This window comes from Myotis myotis, unplaced genomic scaffold, assembly GCF_014108235.1.
Source record: "Myotis myotis isolate mMyoMyo1 unplaced genomic scaffold, mMyoMyo1.p scaffold_m19_p_10, whole genome shotgun sequence".
In the NCBI taxonomy this organism is placed as follows: Eukaryota; Metazoa; Chordata; class Mammalia; order Chiroptera; family Vespertilionidae; genus Myotis; species Myotis myotis.
The window spans coordinates 76,782,098-76,803,296 of record NW_023416314.1 but is presented as its reverse complement, the minus strand read 5'-3'; the positions used below and the strand labels follow the sequence as shown (position 1 = coordinate 76,803,296).

The window sequence follows — 21,199 nt, the reverse complement described above, 5'->3', positions numbered from 1 at the left end:
ACCGGGCCCGGCGGGGAACATCTTCCCGCGCGGCGACGGGACCTCGGCGGCTCCGGCACGGGTCGCGCGGCGGCGGCGATGGCCTCGGCGGCCGTGGAAACCTTCGTGGCCAAGCAGTTGGACCTGCTGGAGCTGGAGAGGGACGCGGAGGTGGAGGAGCGCAGGTACGGCCGCCGGCTCTCCTCTCGGGGCCGGCCCGGCAGCTCCCCAGCCTTGACCTGCTCAGACCCAGGCGGACCCTCCGGGGCCCGGTCGCCCCCAGAGGTGGAAACCTCGTCGCCTCCCTGGGCGGCCCGTTCTGGTTATGGACCCTTTCGTTTTTCGGTCCGAAGTCCCCCTCCCCGAACGCTCATTCCGAGATCCTGCCTCTGCCCAATTCCACCCCCAGCGCCTGCCCAGCCCTCTCCCCCATCCGTCCGCGCTGTCAGGGTTGGCACCTGTGTGTGCCCGGCCCGTCAGGAGAGCGGTTGGCACTGGGCGCCTGGGTGTGAGCGCCGGAGGTGGGCAGAAGCCTAGGCAGCCCCCTTCCAGCGTGACAAGTGCCGATGCGGCCGCCGGTGCGCGGAGTGGGCGGGAAACCCCGAGCCGGGGCGGGCGCGAGGGGTGCTTCGGGGAGGAGGCGGGGCGCCAGGGAAATGGGGGCGCAGGTGACCCGCGGGGGGAGCCGGACCGGGAGAGCCGGCCTGAGTCTGCACAGGAATAGGCGCGCACTGATGGAGGCTGTAAACCCCTCCTCCCGCCGCCAGCTCCCCCAACCCTCAGACCAAGCCTACGAAGCCCGTTACTGTTATTCCCATGTCGGAGGAGCTGAGGGGAGCGGTTAAGGAACGTGCCCCCCGTCACGCAGGCGGAGTGAGGACCTGATCCCAGAGCTTACACCCCACGCTGCAGTGTATGCCTGGATGGGGTTTGCTTGAGAGGTGTTGACCATAACAGTTAAGAGCTTTTGGAGAATCCCGGCTCCTTCATGTAGGGCTGTGTCGCTTTGCAGGTTGTATCTCTGAGCCTTCGTTAGCTTATCTGTAAAATGGGATCATTCCCATCTCTCACGTTTGCCGAGAGAATGAAATGATTTTATTAAAAGTCAAGTGCTCAGCATGGTCCCAAGTGCAGAGTAAGCACCTGTGGGAAGGTAAATGGGCTTCAGGTTGAGAAGGGCCCTGCCGAGGAGCTTGTATGATATCCTGGTGCAGAGGATGGCTTCCATTGAAGTTAAGCGGGTTGGGAGGGACGGTGAATAGATTTGCATTTTAGGAGGATCACTTGGGTGCTGAGAGCTTTTTTGTTTTGTTTTTTTGTTGTTGTTTTTTAGAGAGAGTGGAAGGAGGGGGAGAGACAGAGAGAAACATCGATGTGAGAGACACATTGATTGGTTGTCTCCTGCTTGCACTTGACCGGATATGGGGTGGAGCCTGCAACCCAGGTACCTGCCCTTGACCGAATCGAACCCGGAACCCTTCAGTCCGCAGGCTGACGCTCTCCCCACTGAGCCAAACCGGCAAGGGCCAGGAAGCTCTGTTTAATCCAGGCTGCCAGGGATGTGGGCTTGAATCTGAGTCAGGGCTCTGGAGGGGAGAGGGAGAGGGAGAGGTGGGTCCAGGCTGTAAACAGGAAGGGCCCCATAGGACTCAGTGACTTGAACCAGGATGGGGGAGAGAGTAGAGAAGGGGAAGGTGGCCGGAGGTTCTGACCCAGGTGACTGGGAGAAAGGCCGCGTCATGAACTGCCCGCGGGGAGCCAGGAGGGGGCAGGCTGAGAGGGGCAGAGCCAGAATTGCGCCGGCTCGTGTTCGGCGCCTGTGTCAGCTCTTTACGCCCCCCCCCCCCCTTTCCATTTCTCCTGCACGGGTGGAAATGAACACTGGTGAGTGCAAAGATTAACGTTTACCCTGGTGTCTTCCAGGTCCTGGCAGGAAAACGTCTCTCTGAAGGAACTCCAGCGCCGCGGGGTCTGTCTGCTGAAGCTGCAGGCGTCCAGCCAGCGGACCGGGCTGTACGGGCAGCTGCTGGTCACCTTCGAGCCCCCGAGATGCGCGTCTGCAGGAGTGCTTCCCAGTAACAGCTTTTCCTCCGGTCTGTGCGTTTCTGACGTAGGCGCATAACTGAGTGTGACCAGCCTCACACTGGGCGTTTTGCGTAAGGAGGCCGAGAGGGAGAGGTTCCGTGACCTGCCCCGCCTCACACAGGGAGAGTCAGGCCCTGAGGCCAGCGTTTGTTTTCATGTGGCCAGTTGCCATGGGCTGCCATGACCAGGGCGAAGGGGATTGCTAAGTGTCTTTCAGGAGTCATTGAGCAGGACCTGTCTGTGCAGGTGGCTTGGAAACTCTGGAAACGCAAAAGTAAAAATGTGCGTTCAGCTAATGAGCCCTGTGGAGTTACGGCCTCGGAGACCGATGGCTCCTCGACTAACAGGAAGCCAGAGGAGGCGGCATTTATGTTGAAAAGTAACCTGCTCAGAATTTGGTGTGTTGCCGTGCTGGGGTCCAACCCCAGCAGGTCCAGGGGTCCCCAAAGGTGTGGACGGAGTTAGTGAAGAAGGAATGACACGGAGAGGGCGTTCAGATGATCATCATAGCAAGGTTCTCTAGCCACGTTCTGGTCAGGATCTCCAGTGAAGTTCTGGTTAGGATCTCCAGCCAGGTTCTGTGTCCATGTTCTCTTGCTAGGTTCTCCAGGTTCTCCAGCCAGGTTCTATAGCCAAGTTCCCTCGCTAGGTTCTCCAGCCAGGTTCTGTCCAGGTTCTCCAGCCAGGTTCAGTTACCAGGTTCTAGTCAGGTTCTCTTGCCAATTTCTGTAGTCAGGTTCAGTCCAGGATCTTTTGCCATGTTCTCTCGCTAGGTTCTGTCTCTAGGTTCTGAGGCCAGTTTCTGTCCAGGATCTTTTGCCATGTTCTCTCCAGCGAAGTTCTTCTGTCTCTAGAGAACGTTCTGTGTAGGTTCTGTGCCTAGGTTCCGTCTCTCTTGGTTCCGTATTCTAAGTTCTGTGTCTTACTGTCTTATTACATCTGTATTTATACCAGTTGATTCAATCCTATCAATCTCTATTCCAAAGGTTAGGGCGTTTCTTATCTCCATTCCAGGGAGTAAAGATTATGTAGCTTAAGCATGATTGTTCATAGTTAAAGTGATTAATTACCCACCTGGCACTAGTTAAGAGGTTTTATTCCCTCCCTAACTTCAGGGGAAAATCCCTACCTGGGGAAACAACCTTTCTCAGAGACCTTGGTTAAAACACATAGTGCCAAGAAGGTGAGCAAACATATTAAGAACAGTATGCCATATACGCCAGGTCCCTTGAAACAGCAAGCGTGGACCGGCTCCCAGCATTGCCGCAGCCATGGACAGAGTCAGGTGGAGCTGTTTCTTCTGAGGAGCAGTTTTGAGGCTCAGTAGCTTAGAGATGCATTCGGAAACATGAGATCCTATTCGGAGCACTCGTGGGGCAGTCCCCAGGGGAGCTCCCCATGGCGAGCCCCATGTATAGAACTTGACCTCTGCCCCAGGGGTACTGTTGCCACCTGATGTTTCTCTTTAAAAGTTGGGGAAGGAGGCAGAGAAAAGATTCAAGGTGCAGACAAAACTCTTTGCTTACAAGACGAACCCCTAGGACCAAGAACAGGCCTGGCTCATGCCTGGCACACTCTTGCAGACGTGGATAAGTAGGGTGTAAATGTGCGGGTGGCCCTGGCTTTATCTCAGAGTGGATTCTGTTTCGGTCAGAACTGTGGTCAAGTGACAGAACCCAAGCCAGACGGGCTTGGGCAAGAAGGCCTGTGCTGAAGGACCCCGGCAGGGTGGGCGTCAGGGCTCCAAGGAGGTCGCGGGGCCGAGCCTCCCTCCATTTCTTGGCTTTGCCCTCTTCTGGGTCGGCTTCCTTCTCAGGCGCCACCGGGGGGGGGGCCGTGCTAGCCCTACGCCCTCTGAGGGTCCTGGTCTAGCTGGAGAGAGGGAGGACCGCTGTCCCGGTGCCCAAGTAAAGGCTCGCTGTGTCTCGGGCTCTGATTGGGTCCCATGCCCATCCCTGAACAGTCAGATGGCCGGGGTGTGTGAAGCCCTGATTGGCTCAGGCACGGGTCACACACTCTGCATCCCCAGGTGCTGAATCACCAAACAGGTTTCACAGGATGTGGGAGATCCCTGCGGAGTGGGCAGCAGATACACACTGTCCCTCTTTCAATGGTCTTCTCCCCCAGAGGTGCTCGTGGCCCCCACTTCATCCAGGGCCCCCACCTGTCACCACTCACCACTCAGGGAGGCCCTTACCCCACAGTCTTGCTAGGACGGTGCCTGCATCCCTCCCGTGCCCTCCCTGAGCTTCATGTTTCCTTAGGCCCCTGGCACTGGCTGACAAGAGGCTGTATTGGTCCCTCCCCCCTGAGGGCGGTCGGTCCTGTCTGTTTTAAACAGTTCATTGACCTCACGTGTGTGATTTAGATGTTAACTGTTTATTTTTTAAAGAAAGTAACAGGATGTTTGAGATATACTGGGACTTATGGAATAAAATAGTCCACATTTAACTTTGCCCGATGTTTACATCACTGAGTCTTTGTTTCGCAGGTGATATTGTGGGTCTGAATGATGAAGGAGGTCAGCTGGCCACTGGGGTGCTGACCCGGATCACCCAGAAATCGGTCACAGTGGCCTTTGACCAGTCCTGTGATTCCCAGTTGAGCTTCGACCAACAGAATTCCTACCGACTGTTAAAACTTGCCAATGACGTCACTTACAAGCGCCTGAAGAAGTAAGCATGTGCCTGGACCACACATGTAACGTTTTCCTTAAACACGGCTCGCTCAGCCGACCACGCTTGGGCTGGGCGGAGAGCAGTGGGCTCGGGCTGGGCTTGTCCGTGCGCCGTCTCCGGAGCTGGGGCTGCAGTGGAGGGGGGCGGGGCTCCTCCCTGACTTCACGCTGGTTCTCCCTGACCCCTCTCCTGGGTTTTCTCCCGGGCAGAGCCCTGATCGCCCTGAAGAAGTACCATGCCGGCCCTGCGTTCTCGCTCATAGAGGTCCTCTTCGGGGACGCAGCCCCCAGTCCTGCCGGTGACACACGTAAGAACTTGCGCTTTTTCTCTTCTGGTGGAAACCACGATGGAAACTGGCGGGTGACGGACGTGGCCGTGGGGCCATTTTGTCAACAGTTTGAGGAGGTACAGGTAGAAGAAATCACCTTAATTTCTTCAGATAAGTTCCTGGGAATGACTTGAGCTGGGCTCAGCGTCGGAGAAAGCTCCTTCCTTCGCTTTTCTAGGTTCTCTCTGGCCCCGGCTGCATTTCGCGCTGGCGGTGTTCCTTCCGGCCTGGTGCCCTGAAGTCGGTGGCAGCTAGTCACGCTGGAGGTCCCCCCCACCCCTGCTTGAGAGCAGTGCTTTTGGTGCGAAAGGCTCACGGGGCTGTTTCCTCAGCAGGCTGTAGACTCTGTAGGAGTGACCATGTGAGTCATGGAAAACTAGGGTATTCGGAAGCAGAGAAACGCAGTCAGTCACTCAGAAACCTGCCACTCGGATCGCCTCACAGCGCCTGTGTCTCATCTTCAACTCTTTTCCCACATCCACATCCGACTGTTTTACACACACACGCACGCACACACACACACGCACACACGCATTATTTGTTTCCCCCTTTGAAGGAGCGTGCCACGTCTTGATCATGGCTGACAGCTAAGGAGAAGGGCACAGTGTGGGGCGGTGGGATGTGCTTGGGCACTGAGGCTCCCCTGGCATCACTAACCCATTCAGATCAGCACCTGGGCCCGTGAGTTCACACGTCTCGGCGTTGCCACACCGTGGGGCGGGTGCCGTGGGAGCAGAGCTGGATACAGCGCTACCTGCTCCCGGAGCACAGGGCACACAGAGCAAGTAATCAGTGTGGCCGTGAAAGAGTCGGAGTAGGAACTCGATGCTGGAATTTGCTAGTACTCTTTCCTTTTCCTTTTTTTGTTTTTGCTTTTTGCTAGTACTCTTTTTCCTTTTTTCTTTTTTTTTTAAAAAAATATCTTTATTGATTTCAGAGAGGGAGAGGGAGAGGGAGAGAAACATGATGAGAGAGAGAATCATTGATTGCTGCCTCCTGCACGCCCACTACTGGGGTTCAAGCCCGAAACCCAGGCACGTGCCCTTGGCCGGAATCGAACCCGGGACCTTCTGTCTGCAGGCCGATGCTCTATCAACTGAGCCAAACAGGCTAAGGCTGTTTTATCCTTTATTTTTGTCATTTTCTGGGCACGGATAAAGGGACAATATGTTCCAAGAAACATTTACCTAGAAGAGTCTTATTCTGGAGCATGAGTGGTGAGGCTTTTCAGTAAAAGGACGGATGATCAACGTTGGGCTTTGCGGGCTGGGGCAGGAGCGAGCAGGCGTGGCGGCGTGGCTGGGTCCCAGGAGAGCCCGGCTCAGGGAGGCGGGCGGCAGGCTGGGTTTGGCCTGGTCTGCCGTCTGCTGCTCCCTGTTCCAGGGGAATCTTTTGAAAACAAAGCAGGTTGATTTTGTGTTGATCGGGTGCCTCCTGGGAAGTCGGGCTCCCTCCTGTGCCCGCAGAGCCGGCCCAACCCTGTCGCCTCTCCCGCAGGGGCGCCTACCTTCTACAACGCCGCCCTAGACGCCTCCCAGCAGGAAGCGGTTTCGTTTGCGCTGGCCCAGAAAGAACTGGCCATCATCCACGGGCCTCCTGGCACCGGGAAGACCACCACTGTGGTGGAGTTCATCCTCCAGGCTGTGAAGCAGGGCTGCAAGGTGGGCCGGGCGCTCCCCGCAGCACTGCCCCGCCCAGGAGGGAGGGACGGGTCAGGACGTCCCTGACCTTAGCTGAGCACTGGTGGGCCCTTTCTGGTTCCTGACAGCGAGTGGGACACGGGATGTGCCCTGGGCCACCTCGATGGGGTGGCGGTGCCAGGACATGGGGGAGGCCTGGGCCCCTGTTCTTGGCGCTGACAGAAGAGGGACTCTCCTCTCCGCCGCCACCTGTAACGGTGGGACTGCTGTTCTGGAAGCAAGGCTGAGCCATTCAGAGCTCCCCTGTCCACTCGTCGGGTGATAGCGTAACGTGATTGGTGATGAGACGGCGCCCCAGCTGGGTTATGTCAGGGCCTATGAGCCTGTTCTTTTTTTTTTTAATATATTTTATTGATTTTTTACAGAGAGGAAGGGAGAGGGATAGAGAGTTAGAAACATCGATGAGAGAGAAACATCGATCAGCTGCCTCCAGCACACCCCCTACTGGGGATGTGCCCACAACCAAGGTACATGCCCTTGACCGGAATCGAACCTGGGACCCTTGAGTCCGCAGACCGACGCTCTATCCACTGAGCCAAACCGGTCAGGGCTATGAGCCCGTTCTTCCCAGTTACCAGTCTCTGCACGTCTGGTGCTCTGGGGACCAGTGGGTTCTCCAGCCCAAGTTCTCGTTATCCAGACACTGACAGTTTGCAGTGATGTGTCCCCGTCCCCGCAGCTGCAGTTCACACCTTAGCATCATGGCGCCCACACTGCACCCTCTCTCCTCTCCGTAAGGCTTTCTGTTTGCTTCAGTGTAAACTGAGGTGGTTTCCTTAAACACGGAATCCCCAAACCCGACCTTGAGCTTTGCGCCCCAGGTTCTGTGCTGCGCGCCCTCCAACATCGCCGTGGACAACCTAGTGGAGCGCCTGGCGCGAAGCGGGCGACGGGCGCTGCGCCTCGGGCACCCTGCCCGGCTCCTGGAGTCCATCCAGCAGCACTCGCTGGACGCGGTGTTGGCGCGCAGCGACGGCGCCCAGATCGTGGCCGACATCAGGAGGGACATCGACCAGGTCTCCGTACGTATGTCTCAGCTGGGCTTCACTCACGGCGGTTTTCAGTCAGAGGTGGCATTTCCTCATGGCCTCGGTGCTGCAGCTTTGTGGGTCTCCAGCTCCCGCGTGTGCCCTGGTTTCCTGAAATGTCCCACCCTGTGTGTGCTCCCCATGCTCGGGGCTCCCCGGGCCGGTGCTTTGAGTCAGCCTTTCCCACGGGGCAGCGGATGGCGCAGGGCCCAGCGTGGGGACAGCAGGGCGGGGACAGGACCCGCAGTCCCTCCTCACGGGAGGCGTGCAGGGGTCTGCCGTGCTGGCGCTCCGTCACAAGCGCGCAGGAGGGCCTGGCCCTGCTCCTGCCTAAATCATGCTGTCTGCTCGGAGCTGGGCACCGAGGCCCTCCTGTCACTGCCGCTGGACCCTGTCCTCCAGAGCGGACATCACAGGGCAGGACGGGTGACGTCTCTTTAATCCTCACCTGAGGATGTTTTTCCACTGGGAAGGCAGGAGAGAAACATCAACGTGAGAGAGACACATGGATTGGTTGCCTCCCAAACGCACCCCATCTGGAGCCTGGGGTTGAACCTGCAACTGAGGCATGTGCCATTGGCCGGGAATCGGACCCTTGACCCTTTGTGCTGCAGGCCGGTGCCCTAACCATTGAGCACCCGGCCAGGGCAGGGGTTACAGCTCTTTTTTAGTATTAAAGTAAGTTGGGGTTTATGTGGCCATTTTATGGGCTAATCAAAACATTTTTAAATCTCTTGACAAATGTGGAATAAAAAGTGAAGCTCAGCCCCTCTGTGCGCTGCGAAAGCCCGGCCCTGAGTGGCAGGTGCCTGTCAGTGACTGGGGGCGGGGCTGGGCTCACCGTTACAGCGCCTCTGCTTCGAGGATCCGGCCGGCCTGTCTGCCTCTCCCTGTGCACGACACTGGCTCTGAGGCCAGGCAGGGTCAGGTGCTTGGTCACCTGCATGTGTCTGTTGCTCCTTCAAGAAAGAGTTTGACTTCATTGCCTTTTAAGGAACTTAGTGAGGTGGACAAGTGATTATAAATAAAAGCAGTTTGTGAACTAAAAAGAGCTAAATAAGTGCAAAGTTGTGTCCGAGTGGTTATATTTTCTGCCTGGCTGGTGTAGTGCTTGGCACATGAACCGGGAGTTCACAGGTGGGTTGCCAGTCAGGGCACATGCCCGGGTTGTGGGCTCGGTCCCCAGGAGGGGGCGTGCAGGAGGCAGCCGACCCATGATTCTCTCTCATCATTGATGTTTCTAAGTCCCCCTGTCCCTTCCTCTCTCTGAAATCAATTAAAAAGAAGGATTATGCTTTCTTTGCCTTCATTTGTAGGTGAAAATTAGAAAGACCCAGGATAAGAGAGAGAAAAGTACTTTTCAAAATGAAATCAGGCTGCTAAGGAAGGAGCTGAAGGCGAGGGAAGAGGCCGCGATGCTGGAAAGCCTCCGGGCGGCCGACGTGGTCCTGGCCACAAACACAGGTGAGGAGGGCGTGTCTCCGCCCGGCCCCTGGGCCTCAGGTGTCCCCCTCTGAGTTTCCTGGAGCCGTTTGTGTAGGGCGGTCCCCCTGCCGGGTGGAATTCACCAGGAAGCCTTCTGGGCTTGGAGTTTTCGCTGCGGGGAGGTTTTTAACTGCACATGGGATTTCTTTAACTGACACGGGACTATATTCAGGTTAGCTCTTAAGTGAACTGGTATCTTTGAAGGAGTTGATCCATTTAACCTAAGTTGTTGAGTTTATTCGCGTGATGTTCATAATATCATCTTATTATCTTAAAGGTGAGGAGCCGGCTCCGGGGGGGCGGGGGGGGGCTTGCTCAGGCCCCTGGCGGTTGGGAGCGTCTCTCAGGCCAGGTCTGCGCGCTGAGCTCTCGCGGGGATGCGGGCGGGGGAGCTGGTGCGCTGTTCTGTGTGGTTGGACTCGTGGAGGTTTTGTCCCTGGGTGTCGACTCAGCAGCTAATTGTTCTGAAAAGACTTTAGAGGAGGATTAGTTACATTTTAAATTCAGAAAATGATGCAGGAACGTTTATAAATAAGACGGCCATCTGAGGACTTGGGTCGCAGCCCCGAAGGGGTGATGGGTTTTGGTGATTGAGGCGTCGGAGTGGCCCATGGCTGGGGACACACCGCCTCACGGGTGAACGCAGGGCAGGCACTACGGGCCTTTGACGTCCTCACCAAGTTGTTATTCTGGGCTGCACATTTGTTAGTCTTAACGTGAGGCTGGATTGTGGAGCCGCGGGCCTGTTGGCGCCCTGGCAGCTGCTCTCACACGGCCTGTGCCCCTGTAAAGCCCGTGGCTCCGATCTCCACCAGGCGCTTCTCCCGACGGGCCCCTGAAGCTGCTGCCCGACGGCTACTTCGACGTGGTGGTCATCGACGAGTGCGCCCAGGCCCTGGAAGCCAGCTGCTGGGTCCCCCTGCTGAAGGCCAGGAAGTGCGTCCTGGCCGGGGACCACAAGCAGCTGCCCCCCACCATCGTCTCTCCCAAGTAAGCCCTCTGCCGAGCGCCTTGGCCCCTCCCGGTCACCCTTTGCTCTGTCCCCCGAGGGCTGGCCCAGAAGTCGCGGCTCACAGGAGGCCCGGGGTGAGCCGCCCCCACACTTGCTCATTTAGACGTCGCGCCTCAGCCTGTGCTCCTGGAGGCCAGGGCTTGTGTCAGTGGTCCCTGTGGCCTTGGAACTTGGCCCTGTGCTTGGATTGAACACCCCGACGGGCCACGGGGTGGATGTCCATGCTCACCCGCTTCTGTGGGCTGTGCTGACTGCCCTCGGGGTGGGTTAGTACCCGGCCCAGCGTGGATCCCGAGGCCTGGTCTGTAGGCACCTCCTTCCATGGGGACACCTTCCAGGCCTGCCCGCTGTGGGCACAGTGTCATCCCCCCGCACCCCTGAGCACCAGCTCCCGTGGCCCTCCCATCGTCACGCCACAGCGGAGTGGCCTCTGTGGGCTGACTGACTGAGGACACTGGGCCCGCAGGCTGGTCCACGGCCAGCTCCCGCCTCGGACCCCTCGCTTCACCACATCTGCACGGTGCCCTGCCGCGTTCTCGCAGGGCCCAGGGTTAGGAGGTGGCGTCTTCGGAGGCTGTTATTCAGCCGACCACACCTTAGTTCTTGGTCAGAACTGGGGAGCGAGTCGGGTTCGAGGTTGGAGGGCAGCTTCTTCCCTGGGCCCTGGTCTCACGCTGGACTCCGGGTTTGGCCTCCCTCCCGCTTCCTCTCTCGGTGCAGAGCTGCGCTGGCGGGACTGTCGCTGAGCCTGATGGAGCGCCTGGCCCAGGGGTGCTGCGCGGGGGCAGTGCGGACGCTGACGGTGCAGTACCGCATGCACCGGGCCATCATGCAGTGGGCCTCGGAGGCCCTGTACCGCGGGCAGCTCACGGCACACCCTTCCGTGGCAGAGCACCTCCTGCGGTGAGTGGTGTGGCCACGTCCGTGTCCTGACGGAGCCCCGAGCCACCGAGGGGTCCGCAGGTTTTAAGGAAGCGTCTCCTCCAAGACCAGTTTCTGGGAAGGAGAGTGGACTTGGGGGTCCCAGTCTGACTTGCTTCCGTCCATCGTGGTGCCCGTGGGTGGTACCGTCTTCCCGAGGGCGGGGCAGCGCTGAGGGCGACATGCGGTTCTGCTTTTAGGGCCTCCGCGCCGGGGCCTTACGTTCAGTCTCCCCCTGTGCAGGGACCTCCCGGGAGTGGCTGCCACGGAGGAGACGGGCCTCCCCCTGCTGCTCGTGGACACGGCCGGCTGCGGGCTGTCCGAGCTGGAGGAGGAGGAGGACCAGTCCAAAGGGAACCCCGGTGAGCTCGGGAGGGAGGGAGGGTCAGCTTTTCAGTCTAAACCAGGGGTGGGCAAACTTTTTGACTCGAGGGCCACAATGGGTTCTTAAACTGGACCGGGGCCGGAACAAAAGCATGGATGGAGTGTTTGTGTGAACTAATATAAATTCAAAGTAAACATCATTACATAAAAGGGTACGGTCTTTTTTTTTTTTAGTTTTATTCATTTCAAACGGGCCGGGGCCGGCCCGCGGGCCGTAGTTTGCCCATGGCCGGCAGACCCCGGGCTCCTCCAAACACACACGTCCCTCTAGTTGCCAAATTGGGAGCGGAGGTGAGGGCAGCACCGAGGAGCCGTGGGCAGTTAGGAGCTGGAGGCTAAGCCTGAGTGTGTTTGATGCTCTTCTCCTTGAGCAAGAGATGCTCGCGGCAGCCGGGTCCGGGCCGATTCGAGGCAGCCACGGCCTGGGCAGCGTTTTATCTTCTTGTTCCAAGCAGAGTGGCCAGCGCTGCCTGGCTGGTCTTGGGATGAGGTCCTTGCTGAGCCCGCAGGATGTCCACTCGGTTCCACTCCAGGGCTGCCACTAACAGGACATGTGGCCCTGCTTACACTGAGAGAGTGCTTATTGTTTCTGGAATTCAGGTTGGCTGGGGGTCCTGCATTTTTTTTCATTTTTAAAATTTATTTTAGAGAGAATGGGAAGGAAAGGAGAGAGAGAGAGAGATTAATGTGAGAGAGAAACATCAATGGGTTGCCCCCTATACACATCCCAGCTGGGGATCCAACCCGCATCCCGGGCATGTGCCCTGACCGGGAATAGAACTGGTGACCTTTTGGTGCACAGATGACGCTCAATCCACTGGCCACCCAGTGGGCGCAGGATGCCCTGCATTTTTGTTTCTGAGTCTGGGGACCCTCCGACTCGGGTGTGGGCTCCCAGGGTGACCCAGATCAGCTGGCATAATAGAGGGAGAGCTGCTGGGAGAAGCAGCGCCGGCCTCGGTGTCAGCGTGCCCTGCCCTGGAAGCCCGCTCTCTGTGTCTACAGGGGAGGTGCGCCTCGTCAGCTTGCACGTCCAGGCTCTGGTGGACGCCGGCGTCCCGGCGAGCGACATTGCAGTCATCACGCCATACAACCTCCAGGTGCGAGCGCCCCTTTCTCTCCATGTGTCAGTGGGATCCAACTACCCCTCTGTGCTGGAAGGAAAAGGGCAGTTTATTGGTTCTTATGACTGAAAACTCCGGGCTGGAGTCAGCCACGTCACGTCTGGATTGAGGCTCAGATGACATCAGCAAGAGCCTCCATCCGTCCGTTTGTCCATCTCACTCACTCTGCCACCTCCTGCCTCATCCTGTCCTGACCTGTGCTGGCTTCTGTTTCCCCAGCTTTCCCATTGCCCTGGCAACCTCGGGGGATGTTGTCCTTACACAGGTAGCCCGGGAACAGCGGTCCTTTTGTGGCCTTTGCCACGAGAATCTCAGCTTCCCATCTCGATCTGGCTGTCCCCCTGCCCGAGCCAGTGCTGTGACCTGGAGCTGGGTCCTCGCCCGTCTCTGGGACCGGCTGGCCGGGCTTTCTGGAACCCGGGGGATGGGCGGGAGTGGGCGGTTTCTGAAGGGAAAGCAGGTGGTGAGTCAGCAGAATCGACGGCTGTTCCCTTCCCTTCGGGTGTCGGTGTTGGTGGGGGTGGGGGTCCTATCTGATGGGGGGGGGGATTTTGTTGGCTCTTTTGCATGCCTGTGAGGAGGGCCGTTGTGGAAACCAGGTCCCCGAGGTCGGGGCGGCTCTGCAGGCGAGGCCCTCTGCTGAGGGAAGGACAGCGTGTCTGAGCCGCCTGGGCCAGGGCTGTGCTGGGGCCTGGTCTGAGGCACGGTCTGCTTGGTGCTTCAGGTGGACCTGCTCCGACAGAGCCTTGCTCACAGGCACCCTGAGCTTGAAATCAAGTCGGTCGACGGCTTCCAAGGCCGAGAGAAGGAGGCGGTGGTGCTGTCCTTCGTCAGATCCAACAGGAAAGGTACGGAGCGCTCGCCAGTCCCAGAAGTGAGTCACGCACGCGGAGGGCTGGGTTTCCGGCCGTGCTGGTCCCCGGACAGTGAGCATGGAGTGCAGACTGTCCTGCGTGAGCTCAGTGTGAGGAGAGACTGAGCCGGCGGGGGTGGCGGGGGGCGGGGGGCGAGGTGTGACGAGGCCTCTAATGGGGACCCGCCGGGGCCCAGCGTGCACAGCAGGGAGAACGGAGCCAGGGGTGGGAACGGTGTTCCTGGCACAGAGAGCAGTATGGAGGCTTAGGGCCCGAGGATGCAGTTGGGGTGGGGGGCTGGGAGCCAGGCAGGCTGGGGGGCTGGACACTGCCCAGGAGGTGGAGCCCCCCAGGCTCAGAGCTCGTCTTATGTCCTTGAGGCTGATTCAGCCTCAGGGCACAGCATTGATGCCCATAGAGCTTGTGGAATTCCGTTTGGTAAGAAAGTTGTACCCAGAAACAGTGTTCTGGTTCATGGGCTTGGAAAAGCGTTTTCAGTGGAAGGTTGAAAACAGGTGGGAGGTGGGACAGCTGTGCTGGGAGAGAGAAGGTACTGGAATGGCCCTGCACTTCTCTCGTGTGTCAGCTGCAGCCCCGTCCATGCCCCCGCCTGTCACCTAGCTCTGGCTCGGGGAGGAGGAGTTGTACTTACTGAGAAATGAGTGACAGTCTGAGAGCCACCGCAGTATCAGTCGGGTGCCGTCTGCCATCCTGATGAGCTGTGTGAGCAGCAGGGTCAGCAGCCTGGCGTCACGGTGGGGCCTGAGGGCCTTGAGTCCGTGGGAGGCGGAGCCGGGAGGCCGCTGGTGTGAGCCTGGAGCTGGTCCTCCGTTGGGGTGCCTGCTGCTGAGAGGGCAGGAGAGCCCGCTCCTGTTCCTTAGGCTCAGATCTCGCCCGCTCACCCTGCCTCCTTACCAGGTGAAGTTGGTTTCCTTGCCGAGGACCGGCGGATCAACGTCGCCATCACCCGCGCTCGGCGCCACGTGGCCATCGTCTGCGACTCGCGCACGGTCAGCAACCACGCCTTCCTGAAGACGCTGGTGGATTACTTCACGGAGCACGGGGAGGTGCGCACGGCCTTTGAGTATCTTGATGACATTGTCCCTGAAAACTATTCCTACGAGAGTTCCCAGGGCCACGGCCAGGCCGGTGCGAAGCCCCAAGGCTCAGCCGGGTCCGCCAGGAAGCCTGGAAGCCGGCGGCCCGAGGGAGCTCGGGAGGCCAGAGCGACCGCCAGGCCGGTCCAGAAGGCGCCGCCCGGGAAGCCCGTGGGCTCTGAGGCCCAGTCTCAGCCCAGCCTCAACGGAGGCAGCCCAGGGGGGCCGGGGAGCAGGGACAGTGCGGACCACTTCCGGGCCCTGATCGCCGCGTTTGTGGCCAGTGAGCAAGTGCAGCTGGAGTTTCCTGCTTCCCTGAACTCACACGACAGGATGCGCATCCACCAGATAGCGGAGGAGCACGGGCTGAGGCACGACAGCTCCGGGGAAGGGAAGCACAGGTTCATAACCGTGAGCAAGAGGGCCCTGCCGGCCACAGCGGCCCCATCGGCTCCGCCAGTCCCACCCGTCCCGGCAGGGACTGACGGCAAAGCCCTTCTCCATCCCGAGCCCCCCAGCCCCGTGCAGACGGAGCCCCCCGGGCGAGAGCCGAGCAGCGTGGACCTGAGGGCTGTGCACCTGGAGCGACTGCAGAGGGAGAGGGCCAGGCAGGAGCCGCGAGCCAAGGAGGGCCCACGGGCTGCGGGCCCGGGGCTGCGGAAGTTACCAGAAAAGAAAAAGAAGAAAGATGCAAAAGGTGAGTCGGATCAGCTAATGAGAGCACAGGCGTGGTGTCCCCGTAACGGGGCTGTTTGCCCCACTAGAAGCGCACCTGCCGCCCTAAGGAAGAATCAGGACTTCTCCTGGCGGGGCCTGGTTCTGCGTTTTGCACCTTATGTTTAATGGGCTTGGAGTGAGCCCGAGGGTGGCGACTGGTCACAGTGACCCTCGCATACCCGGAGGCTTGCGCAGGGCCTGGCAGAGGGGTGCGCTCCCTGCAGGGGAGGGCCTGGAGGAGCAGATGGGCGGGAAGGGTCCCAGACCTCTGTCGTGGTGACAGTGCTCCTGACTCAGACCCGGAAGGGCTGCGTGCTCACCCGCTCGGCAGCGACTGGTTCTAGCTCTGAGGACGGACACCGAGCGCACATGAGCCTGCATTTGCTCGTTGCCCTGACCCCGAGAGCAGGGAGCAAGTGCAGCTGCTCGTGATGCACCTGCCCCCCTCCCCGCCCCCGCCCCGCTCAGACACTGTCCGACCCTGCACTTCCCTGTTTGAGTGGCGCTGTTCTCCCCAGGACCCGCGGCCCTGGATCTGCCCTCCACGGAGGACTTCGACGCCCTGGTCTCGGCCGCCATGAAGGCTGATAACACCTGTGGCCTCGCCAAGTGCCGGGCCAGCGTCGTGACTCTGGGCCAGCTCTGCCCACACTGCAGCCACCGCTACTGCCTCAGCCACTGCCTGCCCGAGGTACGTGGGCCCCCCTCCTCGCCCACCCCTCTGACAAAGTCTGCCAGTGTGGGGCAGACACCCTCCACAGACACCCCCCAGCCAGCAGTCCCTCGGCCAGCATTGGGGCCATACGATGGAAAATAGTGTTTCCCCCAGAGGAGGTTCTGACTCTGCTCGTTTTGCTGCAGAAGCGCCGTGGGGTGGGCCTGAGCTCCTGTGTGTCACCCGTCAGGGAGGCTGCGGACCGGCCTGCGCTCACCTCCGCTCGGGGGTGGTCCGGGCTGGGGCCAGGGCACAGGCGAAGGCAGGGAGCCTGGGGACGAAGGGTCCGTGTCGGGAGAGGACGGAGCCCCCCCGAGGTCTCACGCTGGGCTTCATGGTCCCCAAGCTCCAAGATGGGCAGAGCGGTGGGCTTGTCCCCACCCGCCTCGCACTGACTCTGTGTCCCCCCAGATCCATGGCTGTGGGGAGAGGGCCCGTGCCCACGCCCGGCAGAGAATCAGCCGGGAGGGCGTGCTGTACGCCGGCAGTGGGACCAAGGACCGGTCCCTGGACCCCGCCAAGAGGGCCCAGCTGCAGAGGAGCCTGGATAAGAAGCTGGGCGAGCTGAGCAGCCAGAGGAGGAGCAAAAGGAGGGAGAAGGAGATGTGAGCGGCCCTCACACCCTCCGGCCTTGTCTTTGCAAATGCGGGTGGGGGCAAGCGGCCGCCCCTGGTGCTTTCTGTGCCTTGTAGCTGCTCCGGTGACATGACCGGGGCTGCATGAGCGAGCGAGGGGCCTCTGGGAGAGGGTGGGTCCTCGGGCCCAGCGTGCCCTGTCTTGCGCTGGGGTGGGGCGGGCTGCAGTGGCTGTTCCCTGGACCTTCCTGGGAGAGAGCCGCCCCAGGTCTCAGCTTTGCTGGCACCAGGGCCCGTGGGGCTCTCCGAGGTCCCTCGCCAACTGCTTTAAGAGAACCTCAGATGGATGTATTATTTTAGCTGCAGAGTTTTATTTGTTTCAGAGGAGTGTAAGTTATTTAAGAATTAAAGCTGTGCACACGGCCCACAGTAGGTCCTGCGTTCTTTCCCGTTTTGCTCACTTTCCTGAGGTTGAAGGTGCAGGGTGAGCGCCGTTTGCATTTGCTCTAAACTCTCAGGACGTGTGTGGGGTCGTGTCGGGGCGGTCCTTGTCCTGTTAGCAGGTGACAGGGAGAAACCACTTCCTGTTCTGCTTGACTACCCCCGCCCCCCAGGGAAGGTCTGTAATCTGGGGAGGAGCCCAGGGCAGGCCTTTTCCCCGGGGGCTGAGCTGGGTCAGAGAGGCAGCCTGTTGGGCCTGGGGGTTGCCCTGCACCAGAGCTCTGCCTCCCCCTCACCTGCACGGCCCAGGTTTCACTTTTGGGATCCATGGCCTCTGTGAGGCTCAGTCTCCTGACCAGGCATCAGGGCCTCCGTGTCTCAGGCCGTGTTCCTCAGGAGCCTGTCTGTCCTGCACCGTTATGTGTCCTCCACGCCGCCTGACACTGGGACCACTTTGCTTTCACCAGTGCTGGGCCGCCCCCTCGTGGGCACCCCGTCCTCCTGCCCAGACCCGATGCCCTCTTTGCACCCCATGGCCCCCTCTCACCCCCTCAAGTGTCTGGGACTAGACCGTTTGGGAGGGGACGGTGCAGGGACCCCTGTATTTATGTGCCACGCCATCAGTCTGATTACACATGAGTAGAGAGCCTGCCCACATGCGTTTGAGAGGTTTGACGTCACGGTTGCAGGGTGCACGGGGCAGCCTTTGTGCCTGCTGAGGGCGCTTGCTTTATCTTCCATCTGTGTGATGACAAACTCTGATGCCCTGGCCACAGGGAGGCTGGGCTGTGTGTCCTTGGCCAGATCAGAGACCCACACCCACCTGGCCATAGCAAGGCCAGGTTCAGGGCTGGGCCAGAATCCAAAAGGGCCCACCAGGGTTGCACCCTGCCACCCACACACAGGCACTCTTCCTCCACTGCGGGAGCCTGTCTGCAGGAGAGAGGAGGCCAACGCAGAAACAGCCAACAATGGGGTGGGGTCACCTGATCACATTGCTGAGCACCTGGATCCAGCCACACCTGACTCCCACCCCATTCTTCCCAGTGTCCTGAATAAATTCCCTTTTTCAGCTGAAGAAAGTCTGCCTTGGGTTTCTGTCTCTGCAGCTAAAAGGGTCCTTGCTGGTCCAGTTGTGCCCACATCTGTATATGTCAGCATGGCGGGCAGGGCCAAATCAGTGTTAGAGAAAGATCAGGACCTGCACCTTCATCCACATGTTCTTCCCAGGGGCCATTCCTCAGGAAGAGCATGGGCGGGGCTGCTGGAAGGTCCAGAAATGGAGGACCCCGAGTCTGAATGCTGGGCCCTTGAAGGAACACGGCTTCAGCAGGTCCCTTCCCTTCCCACCTGCCTCCTCCTCTGCACGGGGACAGGAACAGCCTCGCCAGCTGTGCTGAGAAGTCCCTGCGGCGAGCAGCTGGCAGTGTTGTGTGTTGGCCCGGGTCGGGTTAGCGGGCTCCTCGGGGTACCTGGTGCCGGGTTCGCCCACCTGCCCCCGCACGGAGCATTCGCCCCTCCACCACTGCCCTCCACTCCAGCCAGTACTGACGCATCGTTAAAATGTCAGCGTTGACGATCGCAATGCAAGAAGTTTCCATGTCTCATTCAGAGAGACCTTGTTAGGAAAATGTTTGTAGCTGGTTGCTTGAAAAATGTCTCCCGTTGGCCTGGACAGGGAGCCTAAAAAAAAAGGAAAAAACACCCCAAGCCAAACATCTGCCCAGCCAGCGAGGGTGACCAAGGGTGACCACCGGCGACCTGCAGGGGCAGCGGAGCCAGCTGAGGCTTCCCGTCAGCGGGCATGCCTCCTGTCCCCTATGGGGGCACCCAGGAGCGGGCCCTGCTGGTTCCTTCTTTTGGGGTGGGGGCCACAGGCACAGGATGGAGCCCTGGTTTGGGAGCCTGTCAGCCCTGGGTTCATTCCCAGATGTACCTCGTACAGCCCGTGTGGCCTTGTACTCAGTCTCCCCATCTGTAAAACAGGGAGATCATAGGGCCCGTCTTGGGATGGCTGTGAAGACGAAATGCCTGAAATATCACAGAGCCCAGAAATAGGGCCTCCGTGCTCAAAAACCGCCCGCAAGGTTGCAGGGACGACGGAAGAAGCACGTGTGGCTCCTCACATGGGCTTAGCGAGCAGCCTTTGCAGCTCAAGGCCAAGGCCGGCGCGAGGGCCCCGGGAGCCAGGCAGCTGCCTGCAGAAGCGGCTGGTTCGGGAGTCCTGCCCGTGGTGTGGGCACGGGCGTCCCCCCGAGCAGAGTTTGTCCTCACCACCTGCCCGTGGGCGGAGGTCGGCAGCCGGCCTGGCTGCTCTGTGTTTACCTGGGTTTGTTTGGAGCGTTACCCAGAGGGACTTGTGGGCCGATGGGCACCACGCTGCTTTGGGACGTTTTTGGGCAGAGCTATAGCGTGGCACTTAAAAGGAACTGCGTTCTGTGCCAGGAGCGTTGCAAAAGCTGCGGCCTTATTTGGTCTGGAAACTTCTTTGCTTGGAGGAGAAGCGGAGGGAGTGAGCAGGCTTCTCCTCTGGGCGGGCAGAGTCTGAACGCTGCCAGGAAGGTCGCCCGTTTGTGAACTCCTCCGTCGATTCTCTGGTGCTGGCTGCCTGCCTTCTTCGCAGCGGTTTTCCCCTTTGCCTCCGCAGCCCGCGCAGCTCTCTTCCACCCCCTTGTGCAACCCACAGCGGTGCGATGACCGTGCCGCGAGCCTCACCCGCGGCCTGTGTGCGGCGCTGGATGGAGGAAACCTCAGGGATGTGCAGACTCGCCCACACAGCCCCCGGGCCCCTGTGCAGACGGTGGAGTCTTCTCCCTCTTCCCTCTGCCGAGAGTCGCCGTTTATTTACACGTTTTTTTTACTAGAGCTGTGGTTTTTACATCGTGAGTAGGTTTTGGACTGTCGTGTGCTTTTTCTGAGCCTGTAGGGATGGCCATGGGGGGTTTTCCTTTATTAAGATGGAATATCGTCAATTGATTGTTGAATGTTAAACCAGCCTTGAATTCCTGGGATACATCCCACTTGGTCTCCGTGTGTCATTTTCATTTACGTTGTTGATGGGGGTGTTCAGAAATACCCAGAAACCCCTGTTTTGGGGTGTGCTCCCAATCCGAGGTGAATCTCTCTATGGGGCGGCTGTACTTAGATTCTTTTCGTGAAACGAGGTAGAGCTCTCAGGGCCCCGAGAAGCAGAAACCCACCGAAGGGCTTCTCACGCCCCTTCATTTCCTATCAAACACGTGCCCGCACCATTCGATTGTCCTGCCACTCAACTGAGTGGTCAGCCCCAGGGAGGAAGACTTCAGCCGTCGGGTGGTCCTGGCCCGAGCTGGCCTTCTTGCCTCTCGGGGTGCACAGAGCAGGCCCTGCGTGAGGCTATGCAGTTGGGCTTTTTGGGGGTGAGTTGGGGTTCACCCCGCCCATCACGTCCCTCGGAGGGAGGGCTCCCGGCCTCTGATTTGTGCAGAGATGCTGCCCAGGCAGCTGGGGCCCTGGATGGATGGAAGGAAGCTGTGGGCGGGGCTGGGGCGCCCAGGGTAGATCACACAGCCTAGTGATGGGGAAATTTCTGGTGTATCATCTTTAGCAAATGAAGGGATGTCTTGGTGCCCCAGTTCCATGTACACCCTGTCCTCAGGTCGAGAGGACGGAGTGTGCAGCTTGCTGGTGCTGTCTCCTCTCCCGGATTCATGCGGCCAGGGCCCGGCAAGTCCCCCAGAATGCCGGCTCTCTCTCCGGATGAACTGGGTGGGCGCCCTAAAGCGGGAGTCCGCGGGGCTCTGAGCTGGGGTGAGCCTGTGCTGGGTCCCCAGGCACAGAGATGTCGGAGCAGGCCCGGCTGCACAGCACGCTCAGGACCGGGGGGAGGCACAGGCCCCACTGGGGGTGCCCCGGCCCCCACCAGGGAGGGGCAGCCGGTGTGCAGGAGGCACAGAATGGAGACTTCTGGTCAGGATGACAATGCAGATCTTGCTTAGGGACACAGCACCCCCATCCACACGTGACCCTCGGCTGTGATACCAAAAACCGAAAATGTTTTCAAAATATGGAGCCTTTCTTAAAGGGAGATACAGAAC

At 59.6% G+C, this 21,199-nt stretch overlaps 1 protein-coding gene across 2 annotated transcripts; it reads left to right on the top strand.

The window, feature by feature from the left end:
* Window positions 1–7: 7 nt before the first annotated feature.
* IGHMBP2 (immunoglobulin mu DNA binding protein 2) lies at window positions 8–20,143 on the top strand. 2 transcript variants are annotated; one of them, XM_036326365.1, is made up of 16 exons: window positions 8–164; window positions 1,903–2,072; window positions 4,556–4,739; window positions 4,952–5,049; window positions 6,568–6,731; window positions 7,592–7,792; window positions 9,115–9,262; window positions 10,099–10,273; window positions 11,016–11,198; window positions 11,460–11,578; window positions 12,606–12,700; window positions 13,449–13,572; window positions 14,497–15,372; window positions 15,911–16,083; window positions 16,519–16,712; window positions 18,029–20,143. In XM_036326365.1, the coding sequence occupies exons 1-16, from the start codon at window positions 79–81 to the stop codon at window positions 18,111–18,113; spliced, it is 3,075 nt and encodes a 1,024-aa protein (XP_036182258.1). In that variant the 5' UTR covers window positions 8–78; the 3' UTR covers window positions 18,114–20,143. The 2 variants fall into 2 exon arrangements, with proteins under 2 accessions (XP_036182258.1, XP_036182259.1); XM_036326366.1 differs by having other exon boundaries at window positions 16,519–20,143.
* The last annotated feature ends 1,056 nt before the right edge of the window (window positions 20,144–21,199 follow it).